This window comes from Monomorium pharaonis, chromosome 1, assembly GCF_013373865.1.
Source record: "Monomorium pharaonis isolate MP-MQ-018 chromosome 1, ASM1337386v2, whole genome shotgun sequence".
Lineage (NCBI taxonomy): Eukaryota > Metazoa > Arthropoda > Insecta > Hymenoptera > Formicidae > Monomorium > Monomorium pharaonis.
The window spans coordinates 7,437,969-7,461,894 of record NC_050467.1 but is presented as its reverse complement, the minus strand read 5'-3'; the positions used below and the strand labels follow the sequence as shown (position 1 = coordinate 7,461,894).

The window sequence follows — 23,926 nt, the reverse complement described above, 5'->3', positions numbered from 1 at the left end:
AGAGGTCATAAAATTGGGAAAGGCTTGTATTTTTAAAGTAATTAATTGCATTTTAAAATTAACGTATTTAAAATTAACTAACAACAAAGTCTCGCAAAATATTAGTTTTTGACTTTAATAAAGTTTTGTGTTCGTATAATATAGGCTACATAAATAGAAAATATTAGTTGCGGTTATAAAACAGTTTTAAGAGCTTTTTAATGGAAATTGTCATTTTGGAAGAAATATTGATTATTTTAAATAATTCATAAATTTTTATTCGCAAATGTATCGTTAGTTTATCATAAATATCACATTCTAAATCATATAAAATATATTCTGAATCCTAGTAATTTAATGCTTTATAATAATAAAAAACATTTAATTGAAATAAAAAATTGATTTACTTACTTTATTTTGATTTTTCTTTGAATTTTATAATATTTTCTTCGAAAGAGTATGAACTCTTTTTTTAAAGTATGATTATGAGTATGTCTTGTATTATACATTTGTAAGAAGTATATTTTAATATTATTATCGAGAAAATGATTTTTGTCGAAAATTTTATTTATTAAAAGGGAAAAAATAAATTAAATAAATCGCCTTTCTTGGCAGTAAAATTGATATTTTTTTGTATGCAATCAGGATTTAAATTTGGAATTTTGTTTCTTGACAGGTTATTTTATTATTAAATTTTTAACTTTTTATCTAATTTTTTATTACCTAACTCTAGTAAATATACTGGAGAATAATCCTTAATACAGTAGCGACAAGTGTTATAATGTATCTTTATTTGTCGTATCAGATCGACGGACATGCCGCGGAAACGGGACCGGAGCTCGACGAGGAGATGGAAAAGGTTTTTGCGATGGATGCCGGAGAAAAGTTCGACGTAGCCCGGCTTGGATCGCCCTCGGAGTCAGCTGGATCAGATCGAGATCGCGATCGCGGACCACCCCCGCGATATGGCGGCGATCGTGATTTCAATCGTAAGTTATATTAATTATCTTTGGTTTTTTTTATTTTTGACGTCATTTTTTCTCAAGAATGGGAAGTAATAAAGATCATGCTCTTCAGAATATCGTAAAAAGAGCTACCCGCATCCGCACATGCCCCTGAAGAGTCTACATTCCAGATCTATGCGACGACACCTTTCACCGTAAGTTTTACTCAATAAAGGCGGACGTTCGGCAAAATCTATTTCGTATCTTTCTCGGATCGTTGCACAGTGTAGGAATTTCAGAAAAACCTTGATTTTTCTTCGAATTTTATAATATTTTCTTCGAAAGGGTATGAATTTTTTTGCAAGTATGATTATAAGTTGGTCAAAAATAAAATTTTAAATACATATATGTATGATTGACTGTATAAATTGAGAAATTGTTAAATGCATATTTTAAATAATAATAATCAATGTAATTTAGTTGCCTAGACAAACAAATACATATCCGAAACATTAATATTTCTTACAACATAACGCTTATTCTCGAGAAACGCATTACATACTTATGTTTCAATATATTTCATTTTGTTTAAATGTTTTTGTATATTTATGATTTTTATATATAAATAACATAGAACACTATAAAGTGAGTACAATCTTTTTCACAATATTTGTTATATATTGATCTTATTTATAATTAATCGCTTTTTTATTATATTATATAATATTATAATATTTATTATATTTCTCCGGATATTTCCAGGAATTTTTTAAACTTATATTACATCTAAAGATTTTTTAACTTTTAAATGCAGCATTTCATAAAAATTACGTAGTTGTAGTCGGGGTTGTAGCCGGGAAAACACATTTCCGCGTGTTTTTGTGGTTGCCACGCATAAACTATGACATTAGAAGTCGAAAGAATTTCTGAGCATTTTTTTAACCTTTTAAAAGACAATCCAATGGTTTCTAAAGAAGAATTTTAATTTTAACATAGTCGAAGGAATTATTAAAGAATTAATGATTAAGAAATTATTATTGAGCCCAAACTTTCGCTGGAGTGTCGTACACCCTTAACTGCATTTGAGGGTTAATGTAGTTCAATTTGTAATTTACGAAACTTGCGAAAACTTACGAATTTTATGTGAAAATCGGCAATTTGATGACATTTTTTTTACTACACTGTTCTGTGTGCGCGCATTTTTATTTTATAATGATAGTATTTTTCTACATTTTTATTAATTATTTATTACTATAATTTTTTTAATTAATTACTAAAGCTATTATAGGTAAATTGTCATGTAAAATTGTCACAAGCAAGTATCGACAATAATCATATCTTTAAAATATCATAAATTTTGATATTAATAAAAAATATTATAATAAAAATTCTATAGTACACATTGACTTGAAATCTCGTGCGAATCATTATTCGAGAGAGCGTATCTCTTCCGTATCAAATGTATGTAAAATCGACTTTACGCAGTGATTAAACACGTGGTTGATTCAATAATCTTGACAAGTCTTGAAACTAATAAGCATCCAACTTCTCATAGCTCTAACTAGACAACTTTGCGAAATTTTTCAAGTTTTGAGAACGAAAAAAATTCAATTGAATGCACATGAAAATCTGCTAGGAATTTCTACTAGGAAACTGAACCAGAAAAGGTAGAGAGCCCTTGTTTCTTCATTATTCGTAGTGAAGGATCGACGGCGGAAGTGCCCACCGAGGAGGACCATGGCAATATCCAGGCGAGGAATAATGAGATCCAGGAAGTCGATGGGATGAACCGTAATGGATTGCGATCAATCGTCACAGCCGAGGCCGAGGTCGATGACGACGAAGAAACGATGGAGGAAACCGAAAATGTGGGCAGCAGCGAGAATGAGGCGCCGATCTCAGAAAGGGCGGCCTCTGGTTTCAGCGATAGTCCAACCATTGGTAGTCCGAGAGTGCAATTCGAGAGGATTAAGGAAGAAGATCCGTCGGGCGTGCAAACACCGGAAGTACCGATGGGCACTACTCCGAGTGGCCACGAAGAAGATCGAAGTCGCCGGCGACATCAAAAACATGAGCATAAGTAAGTTGACTCGATGAAATAACCTACTAAAAAAATTATAATTCTACCTCTAATATTTTTCATATATAAGAATTTTCGATATTTTAAATTTATAAAGATATGCAATCTTGGAATATTTTAAAACTCACACACGTTAAAAAAGATTCAAATAAACATGTTATTAATACTATTTAAATAACTTATTTATTCGAACAAGTAAATATTACTTGTTTGAAACGAATATTGGTTTTATAAAACAGTTATTTGTTGAAATTGAAGTTACTATATAACATATTTATTTGAATTAAACAACCTTTTCAACCATAAATCAATGCATATATTATAATAAATTCTAAAAGAGATGTAAACTTTCGCAGTATTTCTGAAAAGTGTTCCATTTTGTATAAAAAGAATTTGAAAAAATTATTTCAATATTATAAAATCAGAGCTGTGTAGCTACGCAACAGGGGCATAGACTCTTTGATCCAAAAGCTTTAAACAAAAGGGAATTTAAAAAAAAATGGAACTGATCAAAAAAATGTCAAATATGATATTTCCAAATTTTGCTACCGTCTCTTGAATTTAAAATATATATATATATATATATACAGGGTGTCCCAACGCACATGGGTCAATGCTCGTAAAAAGGTAAAAGGGATCGAGATGAACATAAAAGTCCAATATTGTCTTGAGTTAGGTCTCGGGTTAGGTCCACCAATAATCGAGGTATTAATTTTTTAAATTATGCGAATGAAAGCGCGCCGAGGAAAGAGCATGATCCGCTCGAGTTATAACACGGAAAAAATCTATTGTGAATGTATGATAAGCTTTTATCATTTACTGTTCACAATTACGATAAAAATGAATTAGATTATTTGCAGATTCCATACGTTAATATCTCGATTATTTGCAGACCTAACCCAAGACAATATTGGACTTTTATGTTCATCTCGATCCCTTTTACCGTTTTACGAGCATTGACCCACGTGCGTTTGGACACCCTGTATATATATATTAATACAAAACATTAAAATTGTAACTCCATTTGATATTTATACAAGTTTTTCATGAGTTTGCTTTGAATCATATCCGAGTATCAATATTGCTATCCGAATTTTTTTTTTTGTTTTTACTATTTTACATAATAGAAATTTTAACAAATTAAAATTAACAATTATTTGAAGTCGATTATTGAACAAGAATAATTATAGAATGTTTCTATAATTTTAATTGAAGATGATATTGTTAAAAGTATTAATTATGATCATATAATCGATGAATATGAAATAAATCTAAAAAATCTAATAAAATAATTATTTTCATTTATATACATTAACACATGTAAGTAATATTTTACATATCTTATACATACAAAAATTTATTTATAAACAATTTAAACGATTATTATATCATATTTGTCTTATTATTTCTCCTCCCAAGAATCAAACTTTGTCTAAAGATATATAAAAAGCCAGTTACAGATCTGTATGAGATTATATTAAAATTCTGAAACATTATATGAAGAATTCTAAGAAAAATTTTTATTAAAGTGATAGTAAAAAGTAGCAGAAAAGGAAGAAGAAAGCATGCGATTTAATTAGTTTGCGTCATTTGGCGTCAAACAAGAACGTATCTTTTTTCCCGATTAATAACATCTTGATATGAATATGAGTTAAAGTAAGTTTACTTTGAATATTCTCCATATATATTATGTATATTTACGGTACATGGGATCCGAGTATTATTCTCGATATTTTAAGGGCGAAAGTTTAAATCCGGTGGTCGCATTTCATGTCACAATTTTGCGGACTCATATTTGCCGCTGTATAAACCGCGCAATTATGAGCACGAAACGACCGACCTTTATTTCGTACCATCCCGAGCTCGATGAGCTAGATTCGCAGCGTGACAATTCCGGCACGGAGCGGTACCGGGTCGGATTTAGTCGGTCAGGATTTATGGGGTTGAGATGCGCTAAAAAAATGTACATATATACACATCAGCGACTTGATTAAACTTCGGCTTTACTTGGACCGTTCAGACGAAAATTTCTTTCCTCAGACGAGAATTTCTTCAATAAAAATCTTGTAAATTACCTTTAAATAGAGTCAATTACACGCACACATAATAGAGTCTAAAGTAAGTACGTACGTACGTTTATCACTATTATCTCCTACGCGTGCGGCGGCTGTATGGCTGATTGAGCCTTTCTTTCCTTTACGTTGCTTAAATTAAATCGCAATTCTATCTACTTCTATCTTCTCTATAAAAATTAAATATGTTTTTCTACAGAAAAAGGGAACTCCACTAACTGCTCCGTTAACCAACTTTTCCAGACGTCACCATCACAAATCTCGCAAATACTCTCTGCAGGAGGACCCACAATGGCGAAAGCGATCGGGAGCCGGTCTTCCAGACAGTTCGAGCCTACTGGCACGACGTGTGAGCGTTCAACCGGAAGAAGCAAGCACCCTACAGGAACTTGATATTGATGATTTGGAGTCGCATCGCAGTGACGATCCGCGCGGCATGCGGCGGCACAAAGCCGCCCACTTAACGGTACAGATCGGCCGACGGAAAGAGGGTGGCATCCCCCATGACACCTTCAAGAAGATGTACGATCACTCGCCGCACGAGGTATTCGTCCAGCTGGACGAATTGCACGGCCTCGGCGAGGAGCGTGAGTGGCGCGAGACCGCCAGGTGGATTAAATACGAGGAAGACGTTGAGGAGGGTGCTGACCGATGGGGAAGGCCTCACGTGGCTTCCCTCAGCTTCCACTCGCTGTTGAATCTTCGCCGTTGCCTAGAGACCGGTGTGGTCCTCCTCGATCTCGAGGAGAAGGATCTGCCTGGATTGGCCTACAGGGTGGTCGAGCAGATGGTCATCGAAGAGCTCATTCTGGCCCAGGACCGACCGGTCGTAATGAGGGCGCTCCTTCTTAGGCACAGACACGTACACGAGCACGAGCGCGGTTTTCGATTCGGTGGCAAGAGGAGCTATTCCAGTTATACCAGCCTTCAGGTAATATTGTCATAACGATGATCAGCTTTTTATAAGTAAAGTGCATCATATGCACGAAAAACGGCCGATTATTTAAAACTTGCTTCAAAATTATTTGTCAAAAAGTAAAAAGAGCACCGAGATGTAAGAGAAAGATGAAGAGTCGTGGTAATCAGTTGTTTAACAGGTAACAGCCGTGTTCACAAGCTTCAGGATTGCTCTAGAAATTAGATTCGACGAATTCCAGATTTTAGAGGTGCAAACTGATGCAGATTTACAACGCGGCTTGCACGTAATCAAATCTCGTGAACGAAAGCGGAAGATAATCGTGACAAATGCCGATGCATTTTATCGCGTTAAAACTTGAAAATAAATCAGTTATATAAATGTCGCAGTTTGATATGATTGAAGATCACGTCTACAAAGGCAATGTATCGAACGCGATCAGTAGTGGGTAGTCGTAAACGGGTGCCAGGTAGTAGGTTTGACTGACAGTGCTAATATTATTTCCACAGTCCATCTGGCTGGAGGAAGAAGATGCTGCGCGGGAAGCCGCTGAGAACAATGTAACTCAACATGTAAATCTCTCGTTTCCCGAAGTCAAACGCAGTTTTTTTTACTCTAGTCTCCTTCACTCTATTCGCTCGCACTTCTCATACGAATTGTTTATGTACCTCTTAAAGTGAATCCGGCATGAGAATTTACGAAGCAAATCGATAAGCACATCGATTTAATGAAATTCATTTCTCAAAGAAACCTGATTATAACAGTCTTAAAATGCGAAGCAACAATTAACTTGGATCAATGCTTCGAATACTTCCAATCTGATTTAATATTTTATACGTTTTATATGCCTAATACCTACAACTTTAGTATAAAATTAACAACCATCATTAAATTATCGTTAGCATTCTATTTATAGATAAATAGAAAAACAAACAGATAGATATATAGTAATTATCTCAGTATTTACTAATAGATAATAAACATATAGTAACATAAAACATTAATTAGAATAGCTATTAACAATTATAATTTTTCTTACATTGAGAAAAAGTTGTCAATTTTTTTCTAAATTTTTCAACTTTATTAAAATTTATTTACAGACACATTTTTACACAAATATTAATATATTTAAATACATATATACAAATATTAATATTATAAATACATATATAACTTGAATTAAAATTTAAAAAAAAGTAAACTAACTTAACTAAATTTCTCCAATCTTTAATCAATATTCAATCAAATATTTAAGTTAAAAATTTGGCTGATATTAAATTCAATATATACATGCTACTTTTTAAATTAAATATCTAGAATCGGTACCGGTGCGAAAAATCAATTTTTTTTTATATCAATCAACAAAACTACTATAGAAATGGAATGTAGAAATGTTTTAGGGAGGGGCAATCTGATTTTTATGGCAAAAACCATAAAAAACCATAAAAATCATGGTTTTTTCCATTTATTTCCGTAAATAATGGGAATTCCGAAAAATATTTCAAATAAAAGTTGTAGTTCTCATCGAAACACACATTTTATGTCCTATTCATTTTTACCATTAAGATAATAACTTTTTAGAAAAACGACGTTATATGTTCAAAACCTCATATAACTCATTTGAACCAATTCAAGTCTTATTAGTTAATTAGCTAATACTGCAAGGGATGGGCGAAGCCCCGCTAAAACATCCTCACGTTTTTTGTACCATTGTGTTTTTGACTTTCCATGCAAAACGAGGTTTACCCATACCCCCCACCCCCTGATTACAGAGCAAAACATTTCTACATTCCATTTCTATAGTAATTTTGTTGATTAATATTAAAAAAAAAAAGATTTTCCGCACATTTAACAATTAAATATATAAATATTTAAACTTTAATTCAAATTTTTATACATATATTTAACTTAAGGGAATGCTACAGTTTTACCAATAAATGTGATTAATTTGATTTATTATTCTTTTAATTGCAGAATTTTACTTTATAAAATTAATTTTTTCCACAATTAAAGTACAAACAATAATACAGTCGGGACGTAACAATATCATACAAAAAAAATGAAAAAAAAACTTGTAAAATTGTCAGCAGCTGCTAAATTTTTTTTGTTTTTTGTACGAAGTTGTTACGTGCTGACTGTGTTATTATCTGTACTTTAATTATGAAAAAGGATTTTTAATTCTGTAAAGCAATTAAAAAATTAATGAATCAGAATTAATCATATTGATCGGTAAAACAGGACAACTTAAGCATTCTCTTTTAACATAAATATTTAAACTGAAGAAATTTAGTCAATTTCACAACTTCTTTCTTAGTGTAAGATTCATTTTAGTTGTGTAATATAATTTTAACGTTGAAACTAAGACCTGAGGGCTTATTTAAATAAAATTAATTTTTTGCCTTTAATTCTTTCCATAATAAATAAATATTGCAATTTTTTATATTTAAGCTCCGTAGCTTAAATCATAGGATAACATAATGCGTATCTCACAGCTTATAGTTTTTCCATTGCGTCTTCACAGGTGTTTTTTTAGCACGATTGGCTCTTTAAATTGATTCTAGAAACATTCGATGTAGTGCCGTCTGTCGATCTATGGCGACTATAAACGCTTGTGATCATCGCGCTTTTATTCCATTAGCTTTTAGATTATAGTTATTCTTTTCTGCTAATATTTTATTTAATTAGCATGAAACAAATCACGAAGATATGTCTTGCATCAATGTGTGCGGATAAAACTTTTTATACATTACATGCGGATAAAATTACGTGCGGATAAAAATATTTTATACATTACAAGAAAATATTAATTTCTACTTATAGCGTATCTTCGTGTATCCTGTGCATTCAAGAGTATGCTATACATGGCGGTATTGTCATTTTTAAATTATTTCTATCACAAGTAGAGATGTGCGAATCAAACAACTATAAAGTCGAATCGAATTGAAATCTTTAATGTTTTAAATCTGATTGAATCGATGTGAAATTTCTAATCGAATTGAATCGAATTCTTTTATTTGAATACGAATTGAATTCAAATTTTCCCATATGTACGTTATATGATAATTTAAATTTAATAAAGCATTTTTAATGAGGATCCAGATCTTTTTTAACGAGAAAATTAATTGCAAGAATTTTATAAAATAATTACAAAAAATGATGTATTTTTTCTCTCTAAATAAATAAATAAATAAGTAAAAATTTATAGTAGGTACTGGACAATGTGAGAGGTATTATACACAAAAGTATATACAAGTGTGAGGGTATACAAGATAATACAAAATATTAATAAACGAGCATCAAATAGGGGAGACCGAGGCTAATCCGACCCCTGGGTAAATCCAACCCTCTTTATTATCTAAAAAAGGTAATCATATATGAAAAAAAGGAAAATGCCATTAGAGGCATTGCTACTTAACAGTATTTTGGTGACATACAATTAAGGTGATTCGATACCAAAATCAAACACAAGAGATTGAAATGTGACTCGGAAAGATTGTTATTTAATACGAAATGCATCTTCTGCCGAAATTTTAGTTCATGTTGCCGACAAAATTTTGGAAAACATACTGTTTGAAAATTGTCTTTTTAGCTCGTTGTCTTAGTTGCTCTTATGGGATTCTCTCAATATTTTACCACGAAGACATATAATAACTTTTGGAAAAAACTGGAGAACAAATTCAAAAATTAACCACTAAAACTTGAAATCACAAGCTTTACAATAATATAAGTTACATAGGAGGTTGCCGACCAAACATCAAAGATATTGAATTGCGAAAATATAGTTTATAAGGTTACGCATGCGCAATGCTCGGTGTCCGATGCCGTTGCTCATCAATCGAGTGATAAATTAATTTCTGATTATTGCAAAATGAATAATAAAAATCAACTGAAACATTAGGGAAATTATCAACTTAAAATATTAAATGAATTTAGGGATTATTTCTATGAATTTGAAAAAGTTTTGTGTTGGTTGTGATATTGACTAGAGAGTCAGTATCGAACCATCTTATGGCGTTTTCGACCGGGCAAAACCGAGTTGGGTTTATCCATCTCAGGTTCTTATTCTTCTAGAACTGGCCAATCACAGTTATTCCATTCTTCAGAAGAATGGCTTTAGAAGAATTGGCTTTATCACTAATCGCTCTCGAGCAATTAACCCAAGACCGGTCAAAAACGCTATTAGTAAGTTTGGTTTTGAAATGTTTATTATGTTTATTATATGAAATGTTTAAGTTGTAGCCAATATATTATTTTGAGATCTCTGATTTTATTTTTTTCCTTTGCAGAAATTCAGTTAAAGTTATTAGTGTAGAGCTGAAGTTTAAAGCTACATATTTTTTATTAATGGTATACAATAAGGTTTCTTAGAGAAGAGAGAAACTTATTGCATTTTTATTATTAAAAGTTAAATAAGATAAATCTTTAAAGCAAGAAATATCGATCAGAGCAATGCGATCTCAAAAAACCGGGGTAAAACCAACCTCCTCCCAATATTTTGCGTTTTTTGCATTTTTCGACATATAGGAAGTATTTTTTTATTGTTTAAAAGTTTTTGTAGTTAATTTTCATATTACGCGACAAAGCATGACTGCACACTATATAAAAAAAGCTCAGTATTAGCAACTGAAGTCGAGTTAAACGAACGTAATTCCAGAGTTGTTGACCAACTAGCTGCTTTGATTCTTGCAAAATAATTGTTATGTTTTTGTAACATCTTATTGTGTCAAATAAACAAAATACAATTATATTAGACAAAGATTGCGTTGAATTGCTCGTTTAACCAAAATTACTCATAATATCCCTAGTAGCACAATACAGTCTGTGTGAAGTTAGCACCGCATCTTTCAAAATTGTAAGTTTTATCAAGAGTACTATTTGCACCCCAAAGAGTACTAGAGTTCCTGATAGGTATTAGCAAGAGTACCGCCGAAATATTTAGAGAAATTGCAATTTGAAAATATGAGGTGCTAACTTCCCGTGGCACCGCAACATGAAAAATATATTGTTTTAAAGATCCTATCTTAAAGTACTCGAAAAGTACTACAGTTCCTGATACATTTTAACAATAGTACCAACCGCCAAATATTATAAAAAAATTATTGAAATTTGGAGATGGCACCGCAAAATGAAAAAAATATTGTTTTAATGATCCCATCTTAAAGTACTCAAAAAGTACTAGAGTTCCTGATACATTTTAACAATAGTACCAACCGCCAAATGTTTTTAAAAAATTATTGAAATTTGGGGATGGCACCGCAAAATTAAAAAATCATTCTTTTAATGATCCTATCTTAAAGTACTCGAAAAGTACTAGAGTTCCTGATACATTTTAATAATAGTACCAACTAATAAATACTGAAAAAAAAAATTTTTTAAGATTACAGCCTATCTTTCATAAAAGTGGCCGTAACTCCTTTGCCTTTAATTTCACAGCTTTGTGCCTTAATAACTTTCGAAAGTACTCGCTGGGGTGCCAAAAGTACTCTAATCAAAACCCGGAAATTGTAAAAAAATTTTATCTCTAAGGGACTGACTGTATCTAAAAGTGGCCGTAACTCTTTTGCGTCAAGTTTCACAGCTTTGTGCCTTAATAACTTTTGAAAGTACTCGCTGGGGTGCCAAAAGTACTCCAATCAAAACCCGGAAATTGTAAAAAAATTTCACCTCTCTGGAGGACTGACTGTATCTAAAAGTGACCGTAACTCCTTTGCGTCAAGTTTCACAGCTTTGTGCCTTAATGACTTTCGAAAGTACTCGCTGGGGTGCCAAAAGTACTCCAGTCAGAACCCGGAAATTGTGAAAAAATTGTATCTCTTTCGAGGACTTAACATAATTAAAAGTGACCGTAACTTTTTTGTTTTTGATTTTATAGCTTTGTACCTCAACCTTTAAAAGGCCGGCAAATTGTACGTTATATATCAATCTATTTTTTCTAAAAACTTGTATTTATGTATATATATATATAAATTTTTTTACAATTTCCAGGTTTTGATTAGAGTACTTTTGGCACCCCAGCGAGTACTTTCGAAAGTTTTTAAGGCATAAAGCTGTGAAACTTGACGCAAAGGAGTTACGGCCACTTTTAGATACAGTCAGTCCCTTAGAGAGATAAAATTTTTTTACAATTTCCGGGTTTTGATTGGAGTACTTTTGGCACCCCAGCGAGTACTTTCGAAAGTCATTAAGGCACAAAGCTGTGAAACTTGACGCAAAGGAGTTACGGTCACTTTTAGATACAGTCAGTCCTCCAGAGAGGTGAAATTTTTTTACAATTTCCGGGTTTTGATTGGAGTACTTTTGGCACCCCAGCGAGTACTTTCAAAAGTTATTAAGGCACAAAGCTGTGAAACTTGACGCAAAAGAGTTACGGCCACTTTTAGATACAGTCAGTCCCTTAGAGAGATAAAATTTTTTTACAATTTCCAGGTTTTGATTAGAGTAACTTTTGGCACCCCAGCGAGTACTTTCGAAAGTTATTAAGGCACAAAGCTGTGAAACTTGACGCAAGGAGTTACGGCCACTTTTAGATACGTCAGTCCCTTAGAGAGATAAAATTTTTTTTACAATTTCCGGGTTTTGATTTGGAGTACTTTTGGCACCCCAGCGAGTACGGCAGCGTAGTTAGATGGAATTGGAAAGGGAAGGTGGATAAATGGAAAAAGAAAAAAGGCAAGCGATAACGAAAAGTAGTTGAAGTGAAAGGAAGTGGGGGGGGTGCTCGGGAGGGTGGGAAGGTGGAAGGGCAGAGAAGGGGTGCGAGAGTATGGTAATTTAAGAGGTGTGGGGGGAGGAATGAGTGGAGAAAAAGATGGGTGTGCGATGCGCGGTTAAGGGGATCAGCGATGTTAAGCAGGGTGGGGGTAGAGGGGAGGGAAGGTGGGAAAAAAGACCACCCAAAGCCACCAGCGTGGTAAACGAATTGGGGGGGATTGAGGTGGAAGGGGAAGCTTAGAGAGAAGGGGGCGTAGAAAGGAAACAATGGCGGGATGGCAGTGAGGTGATCAGAAGGAGGAAAATAAGATGAAAAGATTGTGAAGATTGAGGGAAGCGGGGTTTGCGAAGGTGAATTGGAGGAAATGGGTAGGGGAGAAGGGAAACATGTATAAAAGGAGTTATGGAAGGGTAGAGGCGGAGAGATGATGGTTGATGGAAATGGAAGTTACGTATGAAGAAGGACAGTGCGAAGATGTGGAAGGGAAGACAAACACCTGCGACAAGAAGTGAATGAGGGGGCGGGGGGGGACCATGGAAAAGAAGGGAAAGGGGGGTGAAAGAGAGACGAGGGGTAAAGGAAAATCATGTAGATTGGGGGGGACAGGAGAGGGGAATCCATGATGGAAGTTAGAAGGGGTATCTTAGGAGGGTTGGTAGTAAAAAGGTATAGATTGACAGGGGTGAAGCCGGGGGAAGGAGAGCTAGGGAACAGGAAGAGGGGATAAAGAACTTGACGCAAAAGAGTTACGGCCACTTTTAGATACAGTCAGTCCCTTAGAGATAAAATTTTTTTACAATTTCCGGGTTTTGATTAGAGTACTTTTGGCACCCCAGCGAGTACTTTCGGAAGTTATTAAGGCACAAAGCTGTGAAATTAAAGGCAAAGGAGTTACGGCCACTTTTATGAAAGATAGGCTGTAATCTTAAAAAATTTTTTTTTTCAGTATTTATTAGTTGGTACTATTATTAAAATGTATCAGGAACTCTAGTACTTTTCGAGTACTTTAAGATAGGATCATTAAAAGAATGATTTTTTAATTTTGCGGTGCCATCCCCAAATTTCAATAATTTTTTAAAAACATTTGGCGGTTGGTACTATTGTTAAAATGTATCAGGAACTCTAGTACTTTTTGAGTACTTTAAGATGGGATCATTAAAACAATATTTTTTTCATTTTGCGGTGCCATCTCCAAATTTCAATAATTTTTTTATAATATTTGGCGGTTGGTACTATTGTTAAAATGTATCAGGAACTGTAGTACTTTTCGAGTACTTTAAGATAGGATCTTTAAAACAATATATTTTTCATGTTGCGGTGCCACGGGAAGTTAGCACCTCATATTTTCAAATTGCAATTTCTCTAAATATTTCGGCGGTACTCTTGCTAATACCTATCAGGAACTCTAGTACTATTTGGGGTGCAAATAGTACTCTTGATAAAACTTACAATTTTGAAAGATGCGGTGCTAACTTCACACAGGCCACAATACATTGGCAGTACATTGGCTAATATTGACTAAACATTGGTTATTTTGGGAATGACGCTGAAACTGGCCGCCCGTCGAACGATGCCAGGGGCGTAGCGGAGGCGCAATTGGGGGTTCCTTCTTCGCGCTCTCCTTGTAAATTTCGCTCACGACGGATATACTTCATTTTGGTTTCTGATATTGTTAGCAACCTCTACAAAAAATCCCGCCCTCCTCTGACCCCGCCGAGATATATAAATGGGAGGAAATTGCCCCAAAACACGTAAAAATCCAATTTTTTTAGTTCTTTTACTTAAAATACCTTTTGTGCCGCGACGAATGCACTTGATTTTGGTTTCTGATATTGCTGGCAACCTCTACAAAAAATCCCGCCCTCCTCTGACCCTGCCAGGATAGTTAAGTGGTGGAATATTGACCCAAAACACCTCCGAAAAATTCGGAGGGAATTGGAATCCAAAACAGGTCCAAGTCAGATTGCGCAGTCATTTTCGTATGTAGGGAAATTTACGAATATTTGTACAAAATGTTTTTTACAAGACGAGGCAATTTTATTGGCGTGTTTTTAAATAGTACGTTTTCGGATGTAATATATGACTAATGAGTTTTACCGATATATCATTCCTGTATGACGAATTAATATATACATACTCACCAGAATTACCGGGTTTGAATTGCCGAGATGCGGAAGTGTTTTCGATATATCCATCCAGATTAATTAAAATAAGTTACTGATGAATATCGGAAAATAATTCTTTTGTATGACCTTTCAGTAACTACATTTTTTTTCGATAATTTAAATATAAGAAAATCCATGTTACATTCGTATACTATACTCCATAAATCTGAAATTTGTTCCTCAACATAAAGTCGAAAATAAATATTATGAAGGCCTTGTAAGAAAAGAAATATTCTGCACCTACAGATCATTCATATCACTATTAATGTATGAACGTTCCAAATAAAATCGATACACCAGTTTGAAAGACGAAATAACGACAAATCATGAAATGTGTCAACAGCAAGACTCGTTTTATCAAAACCCTGATTTATTTGTATCATATTTTACCGCTTCACGAGTAAAAAGTTTGTCTTTAAAAGATCTTCACATGATCTCGCAAGTTTTATAGCGCATAGATCATGTTACTGGGATAGAGTGAGTTTGTTGCGAGATAAGCTATTATGTAGTAAAAGAACCAAAAAAATTGGATTTTTACGTGTTTTGGGGCAATTTCCCCCCATTTATATATCCCGGTGGGGTCAGAGGAGGGCGGGATTTTTTGTAGAGGTTGCCAGCAATATCACAAACCAAAATCAAATGCATCCGTCGTGGCACAAACGGTATTTTAAGTAAAAGAACTAAAAAAATTGGATTTTTACGTGTTTTGGGGCAATTTCCTCCCATTTATATATCTCGGCGGGGTCAGAGGAGGGCGGGATTTTTGTAGAGGTTGCCAGCAATATCACAAACCAAAATCAAATGCATCCGTCGTGGCACAAACGGTATTTTAAGTAAAAGAACTAAAAAAATTGGATTTTTACGTGTTTTGGGGCAATTTCCTCCCATTTATATATCTCGGCGGGGTCAGAGGAGGGCGGGATTTTTTGTAGAGGTTGCCAGTAATATCACAAACCAAAATCAAGTGCATCCGTCGTGGCACAAAAGGTATTTTAGTTATCAGAACTACGAAAATTGAATTTAGAGGTGTTTTGGGGCAATTTTTCCTAATTTAACTATCCTGGCGGGGTCAGAGGAGGGCGGGATTTTTTGTAGAGGTTGCCAGCAATATCAGAAACCAAAATCAAGTGCATTCGTCGCGGCACAAAAGGTATTTTAAGTAAAAGAACTAAAAAAATTGGATTTTTACGTGTTTTGGGGCAATTTCCCCCCATTTATATATCCTGGCGGGGTCAGAGAAGGGCGGGATTTTTTGTAGAGGTTGCCAGCAATATCAGAAACCAAAATCAAGTGCATCCGTCGTGGCACAAAAGGTATTTTAAGTAAAAGAACTAAAAAAATTGGATTTTTACGCGTTTTGGGGCAATTTCCTCCCATTTATATATCTCGGCGGGGGTCAGAGGAGGGCGGGATTTTTTGTAGAGGTTGCCAGCAATATCACAAACCAAAATCAAGTACATCCGTCGTGGCACAAAAGGTATTTTAGTTATCAGAACTACGAAAATAGAATTTAGAGGTGTTTTGGGGCAATTTTTCCTAATTTAACTATCCTGGCGGGGTCAGAGGAGGGCGGGATTTTTTGTAGAGGTTGCCAGCAATATCACAAACCAAAATCAAATGCATCCGTCGTGGCACAAACGGTATTTTAAGTAAAAGAACTAAAAAAATTGGATTTTTACGTGTTTTGGGGCAATTTCCTCCCATTTATATATCTCGGCGGGGTCAGAGGAGGGCGGGATTTTTTGTAGAGGTTGCCAGTAATATCACAAACCAAAATCAAGTGCATCCGTCGTGGCACAAAAGGTATTTTAGTTATCAGAACTACGAAAATTGAATTTAGAGGTGTTTTGGGGCAATTTTTCCTAATTTAACTATCCTGGCGGGGTCAGAGGAGGGCGGGATTTTTTGTAGAGGTTGCCAGCAATATCAGAAACCAAAATCAAGTGCATTCGTCGCGGCACAAAAGGTATTTTAAGTAAAAGAACTAAAAAAAATTGGATTTTTACGTGTTTTGAGGCAATTTCCCCCCATTTATATATCCTGGCGGGGTCAGAGAAGGGCGGGATTTTTTGTAGAGGTTGCCAGCAATATCAGAAACCAAAATCAAGTGCATCCGTCGTGGCACAAAAGGTATTTTAAGTAAAAGAACTAAAAAAATTGGATTTTTACGCGTTTTGGGGCAATTTCCTCCCATTTATATATCTCGGCGGGGTCAGAGGAGGGCGGGATTTTTTGTAGAGGTTGCCAGCAATATCACAAACCAAAATCAAGTACATCCGTCGTGGCACAAAAGGTATTTTAGTTATCAGAACTACGAAAATAGAATTTAGAGGTGTTTTGGGGCAATTTTTCCTAATTTAACTATCCTGGCGGGGTCAGAGGAGGGCGGGATTTTTTGTAGAGGTTGCCAGCAATATCACAAACCAAAATCAAGTGCATCCGTCGTGGCACAAAAGGTATTTTAGTTATCAGAACTACGAAAATAGAATTTAGAGGTGTTTTGGGGCAATTTTTCCTAATTTAACTATCCTGGCGGGGTCAGAGGAGGGCGGGATTTTTTGTAGAGGTTGACAGCAATATCAGAAACCAAAATCAAGTGCATCCGTCGTGGCACAAAAGGTATTTTAAGTAAAAGAACTAAAAAAATGGGATTTTTACGTGTTTTGGGGCAATTTCCCCCATTTATATATCCCGGCGGGGTCAGAGGAGGGCGGGATTTTTTGTAGAGGTTGCCAGCAATATCACAAACCAAAATCAAGTGCATCCGTCGTGGCACAAAAGGTATTTTAAGTAAAAGAACTAAAAAAATTGGATTTTTACGTGTTTTGGGGCAATTTCCTCCCATTTATATATCTCGGCGGGGGTCAGAGGAGGGCGGGATTTTTTGTAGAGGTTGCTAACAATATCAGAAACCAAAATGAAGTATATCCGTCGTGAGCGAAATTTACAAGGAGAGCGCGAAGAAGGAACCCCCAATTGCGCCTCCGCTACGCCCCTGGCATCGTTCGACGGGCGGCCAGTTTCAGCGTCATATTTTGGGAATGTATTGGCCAATGTTTTTCCCAATGCAACGCGAATATTGGTCATAAAATATTGGTTCCAAATTAGAATGTAATTAATGTCCAATATAAAAAATTAATTGATTCAACATTGGCCTAATGTTGAATCAATATTGAACCAATATTACTGTTTAGACAAATTGGATAAATAAGGTGAACTGTCTACTTTACAATATTGGACCAATATTGGGAATATTGTCTTTACATTACTTCTCAATATTGCGCCAATGTTTTGTGCTACTAGGGATGAGTAATTTTAACTCTGGAATAGTAATCGATCAATTTAACGCAGTTATATCAACTTTTATCGTAGTTGAAAGGATATCTATAATGTTTATATAACTACATTTTAGTTGTATTAACCTTTTACTTTTAACTAAATTTTTAGTTGAAACTTTTACCTTAGATTGTTGAACAGACTAAATTTTTATCTAATATATTTGATTCGATTGTAGTTAACTTAACTAAATTTGCTCAATTCGGAGGCTTAATTGGTTTGTTCTACTCGATTTTTTTTTCAGTGCAGCTGTTGATTACCGCAAAAAAGATGAAGATACAGATAAAGAATAATTTTTTGTTTTATATTCTTCTACATTTCAACAATTATATCCTTGAAAAATTATTGTTCTGCCACATGTTTATTTTTTGTATTTGTTAACTAAATATATTTAATTTCTTAATGTTTTTGTTAATTTTTTCTATTTTGTTAATTGTGCTGGAATTTAAAAGTTTGAATAAAGATTAAGTTTTGTACCACAAATAAGCTTGATTCTCATTTTACGTAAAAAAAAACCCTAAAATAATGAAATAATTTGAAAAATTAGAGTTAAATAATAAAAATTAATAGGGGATCGGGTTTACTTCGATCAGAGGTCGAATGTACACCGGGTAGTCAGAGTTACCCGAGATTTTAAAGAGATCAGCATTTTTATTATATTTCAGAACTAATAGGTACTATACCGCCAATTATTTTATAAAAAGTTGCGCCGAGCTATCGGCTACCACAAATAAGCTATCCAATGGTACTTTATTTATTGCAATTTATTTTATTTTAAACGAGATATGACCTAAAAATCTTAGGGTGGCCCCGGTCTTCTCTATATAAGTAAAAAGTAAATGTAAAAATTACAATCTTTGAATTGAAATGATAAAAAAATACTTTAGCATATTTTATATTAAAAAACTATAATAAATCCATTTTTTCAGATCTTGTTTCAAATTCCATGAAATTACGATACAAATTTATGAAATGTTGAAAACAAATATACAAAGATAATTATTTATCGTATACAGAAATTTTTGAATAGTTTATCAGATTAGAAATGGTAGAAAGTTTTAAAAATTGACAAACAATCAGATATAAGAATTGACATATACCGATACAAGATTGATCGCTCGGAAGATATAAATGAAACAATAAATAGACGGTCGATTCGCAATCAAATCATCGATAATTCTCAATTATTCGAATTTGAAAATAAATAAAAAATAAATTCTGATTCGATCTAAATTCGAATTCGGACATTTGCACACCTCTATTTGTACTTTTTGCGAGATATTCACTTCGAATAATTTTTTTTTGTAATCATAAAATACTTAAGCTAAAAAGCAATTATATAACTTATTTGTTATAGTATATTTTTATTTTGCTTAATTCTAAATAAACTTAACTGTAACAAAATATCGTTCAGCTTGCATTTTTGCGGGGGAATTCATTATTTTATTATTATTATAAAAATTTTTTTGTAAATTGAACAATATCATGAAATTAGATAAACAGATGTCTTATTCAAAAAGTTAAAAATTCTGTAAGTTATTTAAATTTTTATGAAAAGCAAATTATGTTCGCAAAGAAATTATTATTTTTACTATTTATGTTCTTTATAAAAAAGCTACACACAAACTAGATCTTTTTCAATCTTCTATCTTATTTGCTGTGTGTAAAAGTATTTCGAAGAAAATCAACTTAAGGAGGTGAAATTAGAAACTTCACCTTTTAAAATGATTTTAGAAAAATTGTATGGTTTTTTACAAAGATTTTAAAGATCGACGGGACTTTAGATCTGTGTTTTTTAGTAGACATTTTTTTTGTCAAGAAATATATAATCTTTGTATCAATTAATAAACTTGATTTAGTCTTAGTTTCAATTGTTTAATGACATAAGTTATTCTAGTTTCAAGATATTAAGAAACGATCGATTAAATTTTCTTACCAAAGATCTGTCTCTCATAGTCTCTCTTCGGCAAAATTCAAAAGTTCTCTGATTGTTCTGTTAAAATTTTAATATATCCGACAGAATCTGCACGACGCGAAGCCGAAGATTGTGTCATCGAATCTAGCGCTCGACAGTAATCACACAGTGGTCGATATCAAAGAGGAGCTAACATACATGAGCAGTAGTGAGGATTTGAAGAAGGGCCACAACGAGTACATTCTCAAAAGAATTCCAGCCGGTGCCGAGGCGACAGTCGTACTTGTCGGCGCAGTCGATTTTCTGGATCAGCCAACGATTGCCTTTGTACGATTGGCCGAAGGTGTATATATGCCGTCCATTACGGAAGTCACGATACCGGTCAGATTCATGTTTACTTTGTTGGGGCCGAGAAATGCAGATCTGGACTATCACGAGATCGGCCGTTCGATCTCTACCCTGATGGCAAACACATCGTTCCACAAGATCGCTTACAAAGCCAACGAAAGGCGAGAGTTACTTTCAGCTATCAATGAGTTCCTTGACGATTCAATTGTACTGCCACCTGGCGACTGGGAGAGACAGGCCCTGCTACCATTTGACGAACTCAAGGCGAAAAGCGAGGCCATTAGAAAACGGAAGGCGAAAGCGCTCGAAGAAAAGAGCAAACCGGTGCAAAGTGAGGCAGCCGTAAAGAAAGGTAATTTTTTCAAGCACTTTGAAATCTGATTAATGTCTCAGTAGTTGAATATTTGTTTTTCAGTTCTTATCGATTTTGTTTTCTCATCTTCAATTGACAATAGTCGATTCGTCAAAAAAGTTTAATTAAAAAAACTAATATCAGATTAAACTGGTCATTTTCTGTGGTGTTTTGAATGCTGAAAACGAATTCAGTTTCTAAAATATTCAATTATATCAATTTTTAAAAATAATAATCAGAATTCTCCCCTTCTTGGCTGTAACGCTGAAGAAGAATAAAATATTATTATAATAATCAGAATTCTTGGTAATCGAACCAACTGGCAATTTTATTGAGAACTTTAAATACGCGTCGCAACGTTTCAACTGTCGCTTTCGGTTCTTTTCAAGTGGTACAACTTATATTACACAAATCTTTTACGAAACGTTAATGAATCATAGTAAAACAATTATGTTTTAACTTTTACTTGATTTCAGTGTTCGAACTTTGGTCTCGCGGGCACAGATCTGATTTATTTTATGAATATAAATTTGTAAGTAAGTTATATCACTTGAAAAGGGGATAAGATTTGACAAAAAGCCACAGTCGAAATGATGTGATGGTTATTTAAAGTTCTCAATAAAATTACCAGTTGAATTTTCAAGAGTTTTGATTATTATGGCTAGCAATATTAAGAATAATTTTTATCTGTTAATTTTAAGAAATTTACACGTTGCAAAAAGAACTATTTTCGCATACTTTATTATATTATAACTACAAAATATGACATGCAAATGCAAGAGATCTCTAATAAAACTACGAAGTTTTAGTTTAATTAAAATTAAATATGCTGTTGAATTATTATTAGATAAATCATTAAAATAATTTATAACTCAAAGATTTTCCGGAATAGACTCTATCTTCAATCATAAATATCTTATTAGCCTTGACAAAAAATTTGTTTTGAGTCGAAAGTCCTAATAACGTACTTAATTTTTATTGCAAAACTTCTTTAGCATGTCACATATTGTAATTATAATCTGATAAAAATGTATGAAATAGCTTCTCTGTCACTTCAACTGCAATTCTTCAAAATTGTAATGTATAGGAGCAATTTGAAAATCGTATTCAGCGTCCAAAAAACTATAGAAAATGATTAGTCTCGTTCTGGTCTTATTTTTTATTAAAATGTATTATCCTCTATAATGTAATGTATTATGTAACAGCTCTTCTCGCCGGCGAGGAAGAAAAGAAGCCACCTGAGGACGATGACGATCCGTTGCGACGTACCAGACGACCATTCGGCGGCCTCATCAATGACATTAAACGTCGCTATCCTTTCTATTTATCTGATTTTACGGACGGCCTGAGCTCGTCCTGTCTCGCGGCGGCCATCTTCATGTATTTCGCCGCACTGTGTACCGCTATCACCTTCGGCGGCCTTTTGAGCGACAAAACGCATAATGTAATAGGTATCTCCGAGACTCTGGTCTCCGGCTCGTGGACGGGCGTGATAATGGCACTATTTGCAACTCAACCGTTGGTGATTATCGGCACGACCGGTCCGCTGTTGCTCTTTGACGAGAGCTTGTACAACTTCTGTTTGGCGAACGAGCTCGAGTTTCTCACCGTGCGAGTGTATGTTGGCGCCTGGATGGGTATCATTGCTCTGGCAATCGCTTCCGTTGAAGGTTCGGTCCTCGTGCGACTTTTCACGCGCTTCACCGAGGAGATTTTCACGGGACTGATCTCTATTCTTTACATCGTTGAGACGTTCATCAAGCTTTACAACTATTTTGTCCGTAATCCTCTTCTTCACGAGTATAACTTCGGGCCGGGCCTCAATGAGACAACTTATCCACTTTATATTACCGAAATGAAGGTCACCAGATCGCCATGGAACGGGACCGAAGAAATTTTGCGCTTGAAAAACGTTCGCGAACTAGTGCCGAGCCGCGACATGGCCGAATTGTCGATTAATCAGCCCAATACAGCTTTGATGTGTACTATACTTTGTTTGGGTACCTTTCTGGGTGCCTATTACTTAAGGATCTTTCGTAACAGCCACTATCTGGGCCGTAGCGCTCGTAGAGCCTTCGGAGATTTTGGTGTGCCTATTAGCATCATCGTCTTCGTTCTGATCGACTATCTATTTATGGTAAAAACGGAAAAGCTGCTAGTTCCCGAAGGACTTTCCCCAACTATACCCGGTAGAAATTGGTTCGTGTCTCCCGCTGGATTCGAGAAACCTATACCGCTTTGGATGGCTTTAGCTTGTGTGGTGCCAGCCTTACTAGTTTACATCCTAGTGTTTATGGAGACTCAAATATCGGAGTAAGTAAATTTAGTTGAATCTCTTGATTAACTAGTTAGAATTAAAAAGATGGTTCCGTATTTCCGACTAATCATACCGTTCGCTTTGCAGATTGATCATTGATAAAAAAGAACGTAAGCTGCGAAAGGGCAATGGCTATCATATGGACATCGTGGTAGTCTGCCTGATGAACGTGGGATGCGGGCTGATGGGTGCACCTTGGTGTTCCGCCGCGTCAGTGCGTTCCCTCACTCATGTATCCGCCGTGACAGTGATGTCACGCACCCACGCACCTGGTGACAAGCCGCACATCGTCGAAGTAAAAGAGCAACGAGTGAGCGCTCTCCTTGTCGCCATACTTATAGGCGTAAGCGTGCTGATGGCACCTCTGCTGCGGCGAGTACCGATGTCCGTCCTTCTCGGTGTGTTCCTCTACATGGGCATCTCGTCGACAAACGGCGTGCAGTTGTTTGACCGCGTTAAGCTCTTTTCATGCCGGTCAAGCACCACGGTACAGCGAACTACGTACGCCGCGTGCAAACCTACAAGATGCACATCTTCACTTCCATACAGATCCTGTGCCTAGCCGTATTGTGGATAGTTAAAAGTACAAGGGCCGCCCTGGCCCTACCCTTCTTCCTCATCTTAATGATACCGTTACGCGCTCAGATGAGTCACTTCTTCACCACCGCGGAGCTGCGCGCCCTCGACAGTAAGGGACCCGAACATGAAGTTGAAGATGAGCTGGACTTTTACGAGGAAGCTCCTTTACCTGGTTAGATTGTGCCTTAATCGACTACTCCATATCACGGCG

At 35.0% G+C, this 23,926-nt stretch overlaps 1 protein-coding gene across 1 annotated transcript in view; it reads left to right on the top strand.

Annotated features, from left to right (window-relative positions):
• Positions 1–23,926, top strand: part of LOC105839464 (band 3 anion transport protein) — a 35,148-nt gene extending 11,222 nt beyond the window's left edge. Inside the window, 8 exon segments of the mRNA XM_012685791.3 lie at positions 785–968; positions 1,057–1,138; positions 2,623–3,003; positions 5,319–6,006; positions 20,225–20,819; positions 22,025–23,132; positions 23,224–23,597; positions 23,600–23,926. Of these exon segments, the coding sequence (XP_012541245.2) occupies positions 785–968; positions 1,057–1,138; positions 2,623–3,003; positions 5,319–6,006; positions 20,225–20,819; positions 22,025–23,132; positions 23,224–23,597; positions 23,600–23,892 (3,705 nt within the window). The 3' untranslated portion in view covers positions 23,893–23,926.